Consider the following 9140-nt stretch of genomic DNA (forward strand, 5'->3'; position numbering starts at 1 on the left):
ATGTAAATAACAATTTTTAATAAAATATTTTCAACAAACTTTCCAAATATGTTAATGTATTGTAARGGAAAATATATTAWATAAAAGTTTTTTAAAATTTTTATWCATTTATTTTGTTAAAATACAAATGTCAAACTAAATTAGATTTTTTATATTTATAGAATAAAATTAACTTTTYTTATTGATAAATTTATAAAATATAAYAACAAATATTTTTGCAATTTATTGAAAATATTAGTTYAATCACTTTTATTTRGGATATAAATTAATTTGTAATATRAATATAATTTTAATTAWTGAAACATAAAATTCATATTAAAACCAGTTGAAAATGCTATAAGCATTGCCATGAACAAACTTTGATGGCATAAAATATGTTCGCACTTTATTATAGAATAATAATTTAAAATTATTAGATATCAAATGATTCAGAATGAGAAATTAAATTCAACTATAGACATGTAGGGTATTTAATGATTGAGCATGACAAAACAAACTCAACTATAGTCATGTTGGGTATCAAATGATTCAGAATTAGAAATTAAATAAAACTATAGGCATGTAGGGTATCTAATGATTGAGCATGACAAAATAAACTCAACTAGGGTTCAACCCCAACTTATCATGTAGGGTATCTAATGATTAAATATGACAAAATAAACTCAACTATAGACATGTTGGGTATGAAATGATTAAGAATGAGAAATTAAATTCAACTATAAGCATGTAGGGTATCTAATGATTCAGCATGGCAAAATAAATTCAACTATAGGCATGTTGGGTATCAAATGATTGAGCATGACAAAATAAACTCAACTATAGTCATGTTGGGTATGAAATGATACAGAATGAGAAATTAAATTCAACTATAGTCATGTAAGGTATCTAATGATTAAATATGACAAAATAAACTCAACTAAAGTCATGTTGGGTATAAAATGATTCAGAATGAGAAATTAAATTCAACTATAGTCATATCGTCATATCGGGTATCAAATAATTTAGTTATACAAAATAAACTTAATATTTGTCATGTGTAATATAAAACAAAATTATAAAATAATTTACTTTATTACTTTTATATTAATATAAACTTAGAATTACATACATTACCATACATTACAATACATTACCTTACATTACCATACATTACCATACATTACCATACATTACCATACATTACCATACATTACCATACATTACCATACATTACCATACATTACCATACATTACCATACATTACCATACATTACCATACATTACCATACATTACCATACATTACCATACATTACCATACATTACCATACATTACCATACATTACCATATATTTAATTATTTATACTTTGCCGCCATTTTTTGAAAAAAATAATTTTAATTTAATATCTTATTTTTGATGCTTTATGCAATTTTAAACGTTAAAATTTACATTTATTTTATACTATCCGCCATTTTTTAAAATATAAAAAATAATTTTGATTTATTATCTTATTTTTAATGCTTTATGCAATTCTAACGTTAATTTTTTTTTAAATTTTTTATACTAGCCGCCATTTTTGAAAAAATAAAAAAATAATTTTGATTTATTATATTTTATTTTTGATTCTCTATGCAATTCTAAACGTTAAAAATTTTTACCTAAATTTTTTTTACTTTAGCCGACATTTTCTCTATGTTCCCGAAGAGATATCAAAATTTTAATGCATTTTTTCAGCTTGTTTTTGATCCTTTATTCAAATCTATACTTAATAAAAAAAATTCTAAAAATTTTTTACTTTGGCCGCCATTTTCTTTATGTTCCCGAAGAGATATCAAAATTTTAATGTATGTACCCTATACCTTATTTTTGATGATATAACCGAAACTAAAATCAAAATTTCAAAATTCACAACTTGAAAGCGACAGACACACACACACACACACACATAGATTTCAGTGAACTACTTTTTTAAAAAAAAAGTTTGTTCGAAAATATCATATTATGCAAAAAACAGTAATACTACCTATCAATAACTTAATAAYATTATTAGTTTATATCAATTTTTAAATAGTTTTACTGAGTATTTTAGRATTAAATAGAAGATTAMATTATATTAATAAKATATTCATTGTTTTTTAAWATAATTAWAAGTAATATTAATTTARAWTATTTAAAGATGTTATAAATAAAATTTGTAATAATTTTAAATAATAARTATWTAATAGTTWTATTTTGATATTWTTTATTAAGAWCATATTGCCATCTATAATGTTTGCATTTAAATAATATTCAATATTATAATAAATTTCAATTCTAACTAAAWCTTTAAATTAATAAYMACACAAATATACAAAATTAATAAATAACATGTTTTTTTGTAATAAAGTTATTACGAATATTATAAATATATTAATTATATATAATTTTCAAGATTTTATAAAAATATTTTGATCAAATTTATTATTTAAAATAAATWTATAATTTWRGTATWATAAAAAAATATATTTGAATATTCTTATARTTTATAARCAAATTAATATWGARTTTTTCTAAAATTTGTTTTTTAKTGAAATTTATYTTAACAACTTAATTTGTTATTGCAAAATARTTTATACTATTTATATTAGTATTGAATTAAAAGTAATAAATACATTATAATATGYTATTAATATTAYAAACTGAAATAAATAAATGTAAAAACTTTTTTTAGTTTAATTTATTATATTATAAAAACTGTATWTWATGTYAGWAGTAATGTGTGATTATAATCAAAATGAGTCAATAGACTTATAATGAAGTTTTAAATGTAAAATAAAACCAGTTGAGAATGCTAGAAAGCATTTCCATACGAACTCCTAAATTTTAATTAAAAATTAAATTTAGTATGACAAAATAAAAATTATAGTAATGTGAAATATAAATAGTTCAGAATACCAAAATAACTCAACTATTGTCATACAATGTATCAAATGACTCAGTATTACAAAATAAACTCAACTATAGACATGTTGGATAACAAATGCTTCAGAATAAAAAAATGTCAAATATAATCATGTGGGGTATCAAATGATTCAGTATGACAAAATTAAAAATTTAGTTGTCATTTTCTCGTAGTTCTTGAAGAGATAAAAATTTAAATGCAGATTTCTTATACATCATATTTTATGCTTTACATAAATCTAAATTTAAAAATCAAAAAATATATTTTTTAATTTTTAGACGCCATTTTCTCCATGTTCCTGATGATATATCAAAATTTCAATACTTATCCCATATCTCGTTTTTGATGCTTTATCAAAAAATAAAATCAAAAAAAATTTGTAGCAGTCTGGATTCGAACCACTAACCTATGTGGGACAGACAGACAGACTTTTAGAATGCATATACGGACTCCTTTCAGGAGTTCGTGAATATTATGACTGTATTTAGGAGTAAATAAAAACAACAAAAACTAATAATAATATTAATAATTCTTTATTTAGTATTAAATTACATAACATTAACTTAGCATATAGATTACATGTTTTTAGATAAAATTGCAATAACTATTATATATAAATTATATTATGTAATATATATATATATTATGTTGTCATAACCCTCATATATGTATATATATATAYACAAAAACATTTAACTTTATTTGCTTTTATTGAAAAGATTTGTTTTTGTACAATAATTAATTAATGAACCGGATATAAATCAAAATGATATTAAATTTCAGTGTTAATGTTTAAACATTTATAAAATAAAAATATATTATATAAAATTATATATATATATACACTGGACGTCATAAGTATAGCAAATAATTAAATTTAATTGAAATTAGTAAAATTAGTTATAAAAATCAAATAAATATAATTAAATAAAAGCACAAAATAAAAACACAAAATAAAACATAAAAAATAATTTTATAAAATACAAATTAATATAAATTTTATCAATAATTAAAAAAATAATTAAATAATGAATGACAATAATTTAGAAAAATTAAATTTAATTAAAAAAAATTAATTAATAGTGGGTAATAACACCCTTTTGAAGGATAATTTCCGTCATCCGATTAGGCATTGAGTCAATAAGACTGACCAGAAGTTCCTGTGGAACTTCTGACCATGCCTCCGTGATGGCGGAAAATAATTGTGGCCGATTGTCGAATTGGCGGCCGTCGCGGTAAACGCGGCGAGCCAACCAGCCCCAAAGATTCTCAATACAATTGAGATCAGGACTACGAGCCAGCCACGGGAGAACTTCAACTTCATTGGCCGCAAACCAATCCATTGTGGCTTTAGACCGATGCGGCGCTGCATTGTCCTGTTGGAAAATCCACGGGCCATTAGCGATTAGTGGTCCATTCGGCAACAAAAACTCGCCAACCATATCCTGGTAACGGCCAGAGTTCATGCGACCATCAATTTGTATTATTTCGGTTTTACCGAAATAACCAAAGGCCGCCCAAACCATAACCGAACCACCGCCGAAATTTCTTCTGGACATAACTCGCTTCTCAGTATGCCAGGCCGTCGGGTCCGTCCAAATTAAACTTTTTTTCGTCCGAAAATACTACCCGACTCCACTCCAAGGACCATCGGACGTGCTCGAGGCCGAACCTCAGCCGAGCATCTCTATGAGATTGCTCTAGCCGAGGTTTTTTGGCCATTTTCCGCCACCGCAAGTTTTCATCACTTGCCAAAGTTCGTTGAACTGTTCTTAAAGAACAGTTTAGCGAAACTTTGGCCGCAATTTTGCGTGCGGTAAGCGGCTGGCGGCCAGCCAAAGCAACTATTCTCCGACGCTTGTAGTCGGAAATAGCTTTTGGCCGTCCACTACGCGGCGATCTTCCATAATTTTCTGGATCGGCCAAATAGCGACTTATAGTCGATAACGACCGACCAATTTCAGCCGATATTTGAGTGGCCGTCCATTCGGGATGAGTCCGCCGCAAGACATCAATTTGGCCTCTTTCGATGTCATTTAATTGTTTTTTTCGGCCCATTTTAATCTGTAAAATTAAATTTTATATTAAACTTAACTAAATATAATAATATTAAATTAAATTTACTTACATTTGATTTATTTGAAGATATATAATGGCCTCTTAAACACTGTTTTCAATACTTATGACACACGTGTTTTCAACAGATTATAAGGATTAGTAGTTTATTTTAAAAACTGGTTATTTTTGTTATTTTTAATCAATTAGTATTATTATATTTACTTTTTTGTTTAATTTATTATTTAAAAAATTTTAATTTAAATTAAATTAATTATGATTTAACTATATTTTTTAAATTTGCTAAACTTATGACGTCCAGTGTATATATATATACTAGTATACTTATATATAGAAAGCTATAGATGCAGAATAGGTATATTATACATAGTCTATATATTTTTTATAAAGTAAAATAAACGTATCTAAAAATTTTYTTTAATAAGTTTATGATATTATTGTCTATTTGTAACTAAAATTTTTGAAAATTTAAACTTTTGACACTAAATTCGTATGAAATAAAAAAATTGTTTTAGAAAATAWCATGAATTAAATTAATAGCAAATTTTTGAAAATGTTATATTATAYATAARATATAATATATGACTTTTATTATTATATATAACGCTAAAGTGATYTTTTAAAAATTTTAATATRATTTTTCATTTATGATTAATTATATWATTTGATAAAATTATTTTTCATTTTACAAATATTAAAACTTWATAAATACAAMTATTTTAATATATATTTTTAAAGTAATTCTTAGAAATTTCTATATTAAATTTTCATACGATATTTGCAATTTAATAGCATAGAMTAAATGTAAAAAAAATTATTATAAAAATAATAAAAATATATATACTTGATAAAATATAATWTGACAAAGTAGCATTTTCAACTAGTTGGATTTTAATGTTTTTTTAAAAAAATAATTTTATATATGATGATAAATTTATTATAATGTGCCAACTATTGYTAAAATTTTTWAATAAGTTATTAATTTTAAGTGTATAATAAMAATTTAWWGTATTTTTYACTTAAAAATAATATAATTATACTTTTATTTATTTTTAAATTTAAACAAACTAAATAACAGATTTAAATTGAACAAAGATGTTTTTATTAAAAAYGTTTTTAATAGTAAATCTTTAAAAATACAAATATAAATACTGTATACTAAACATGTTTTTATTTTTTATTTTTTTAGATTCTAAAATCTAAAACCAATATTTATAATTTCGAAATACATTTTTGCGGATCAAATGACAATTTTATTTATTTTTTAAATAAAATATTGTTAGATTTTTTATTATTTATAATCTAGCTTACCATTACAATAAWACWCAATATTTTAAACAATAATATATCAATAGATTTTTGTTSAACAAAAATTTATTTTAAAAAAAWATACTTTTCACCATTATTATTTTTAAAAATCTCATAAAAATCTYTATTAAGACTTTTTTTTATTGATTTTGTCTAATAATATAAAATAGTTTATTTCCTACACTAACARTATCACACWTTTTATTTTTGTTTAAGTWATGTTWTTTTTATTGTWRWWACATGTTATTTAATAAACTCAATTTTATTTGAAATAAAATATAATTTTATATTGAATTTTCAAAAAATAAATCATTTATTAATTATATCCYTGTTTTATAACTGACACCACAATAGTGTATGTCTTAGCCCAGGCWTCCAGTAGTTSACCATTGAATACATCGGCTCCTAATGTACTTCTCAATAGATCAACCAAAACGACGCCCAACTCGTCAAACATATCGAGTTTGACTTYATTTYTGTTATGATTTTCACCGATTTTGGCCAATAGCTCAATAAGGACATCGGTGTCGTCCAAGTGGTCAACCARTGATGTCAATGAGTACATGACTGTAGTCGAGTGGGCCAACAGTCGCTTGTTTGACGACAACTCATTTAACGGAATTTTTGCCAACGATTTGAATAATTGCTGATAAGTGGGATGTTTTGTAAAGTAACTGAAAAAAAAAAAAATTATAAYAATTTATTAAACTTTTATATAATTATGATAATAAGGTAATATCTATATTAAAAATTTATATTAAAATGATAATAAATATGTCAAATATAGTAATTAAAAATTACATTTAACTWAATTTTAATAGACCCTCAYTATACTGTTTTTAACCCCTATATTTTAAAATGCTAAWRATTGTTAACTACTAGTGGACTGTTTGTCTGCCCTCATAACACCCCCGCAAAATACATAKTACAGTACATTGCTCACAATGTRCAATAATTTTTGTATGCAATTGWCTCTTAGCAAACATGAATAATTATAATATACTTTATTGATATAATGTACAAAATTGCATTTTTRATTTTGTTTAATCAATTAAARWTAACTCAAAATTCATACGGGCCAAGTGTCAATTTATAATAAATAATTTAAAATTGTAAAACATTTTAAAAAATCAATACATACTTAATAAACAAATCAATTCCGAATTGTTTTCCATTTTGTTTAACWGTTTTCCAACTATTTTTTACTAATTGTATTTCATGTTCTGTTAGAGACATTATATTAAATWTTATAWTTGTTTTTWAACATAAAAYAARATATATTTTTAGATATATTTTTCAACACTTAATAATTTTTTTTTATTTTTAACATTTATATATATATAATACATTATATATACATTATATATATTTATTTTTTAAAAGCAAATCACARACTATATTGTTAATAATTATGATAACATTTTTATAAATGTTTTTCTAGTAAAGTGTTAGAGAGATAAGTGTAGAGATGGGCAAATAGAAATTTTCTAATAAATTTCCCTTAGAAAATTTCTAGAAAATTTTTCAGGAATAAATTTCAATAGAAATTTAACTTTATTATTATACTATGTGATCCTCATATCTATAGCTACTGTAATACTATATTAATATAATAATAGTATTATAATAAGACATACTATACATATAATAATATACTATAATATATAGTACACTACTATACAAAATGGGATACCTATATCTAAAATAATTATAATTATTTAATAATAACAGTTTTGTAAAATTTTATTATATTTATAAGAATTTAAGATAATTAAATTAATTAATTTTTATTTTAATTAATAATTAAAAAATTAATACTATTATTTAATTATTACTTGTAAAAACAATGTATTGTTACATGATAATACGGTATATATCGATAAAAATATAATTAACATGGTGATCCCATAGATAGAATTTTCTTTTAGAAACTTTCTAGAAATTTCTCAATTATTTGTTAAATTTCTTTTATTGCCAACACTAGATAAGTGACAASTTAATTATACTTAAACTTATTGTACGATAATATATATTTATATAACATTTATAATACAATTGTAGTGCATATGCTATAAATTTTAACAAAATATATAATTATATTTCTTATCAAACTATAATGACATTTTATATTTGTTATAATATCTATTAATTTACTGATTTCTACAATTTTTATATTACAAGTTGTTTAATATASAGTTTWATTGAATCTMTGAGAWACATAATATTTTATTTTTAAACATTWATKATTAWTATATCTAAGAATAMATTTCAAATTTATMATATAATAAAATGTGTYATTAGTTTTTTATATAYGTTAGAAATGTTTTGTAATTTTATCTGAATTTTATATATAAATATATATATATTTATATGTACAGTATTTTTAGTTATATWKTACAGTAYTTTATAWCATATAGTATTATTTGCAAATTTTATATTATTAAAATTAAAATGRGAATATTTCGGGCAAATATTTTTTTACATTACATAACGTTTGATATTAATTTATAATATTTAATGATTACTGAAATATTAAATATCTCATGTAAAAAAATATTTTATATAATTTTTAATCTGKAAGGYTATTTTTATTTTGCTAAAATCATTATAATATTRWGTAAACTTTATTTCTATAGAAATATTTTTGTTTTTAAGATTAAAATTATCAATAATAAGSTACTTATGTCGATATATTRCACATAACATAATTAMATAAMATAATAATAATTRTTGGTATTATTAGTATTATAAATAAAATGTTTTAAACTAATAATTGAAAATATATTTTTAAAATTATTATTAATTATTATTATAGTATAGTCTATTTAAATACAAT

General features: G+C 21.9%; 1 protein-coding gene across 1 annotated transcript; it reads right to left on the reverse strand.

Annotated features, from left to right (window-relative positions):
• Positions 1-6620: 6620 nt before the first annotated feature.
• Positions 6621-7540, reverse strand: LOC128955831 (myoglobin-like). The gene is made up of 2 exons (XM_054301508.1): positions 7446-7540; positions 6621-6978 (listed from the first exon to the last, which is right to left on the reverse strand). Exons 1-2 carry the CDS (start codon positions 7538-7540, stop codon positions 6621-6623), a joined length of 453 nt encoding a protein of 150 aa, XP_054157483.1.
• Positions 7541-9140: the final 1600 nt, after the last annotated feature.

The sequence above is a fragment of the Oppia nitens genome, unplaced genomic scaffold, assembly GCF_028296485.1.
Source record: "Oppia nitens isolate AA-2021 unplaced genomic scaffold, nextdenovo-longstitch-racon4-pilon3 scaffold2_pilon_pilon_pilon, whole genome shotgun sequence".
NCBI classification, from domain to species: domain Eukaryota; kingdom Metazoa; phylum Arthropoda; class Arachnida; order Sarcoptiformes; family Oppiidae; genus Oppia; species Oppia nitens.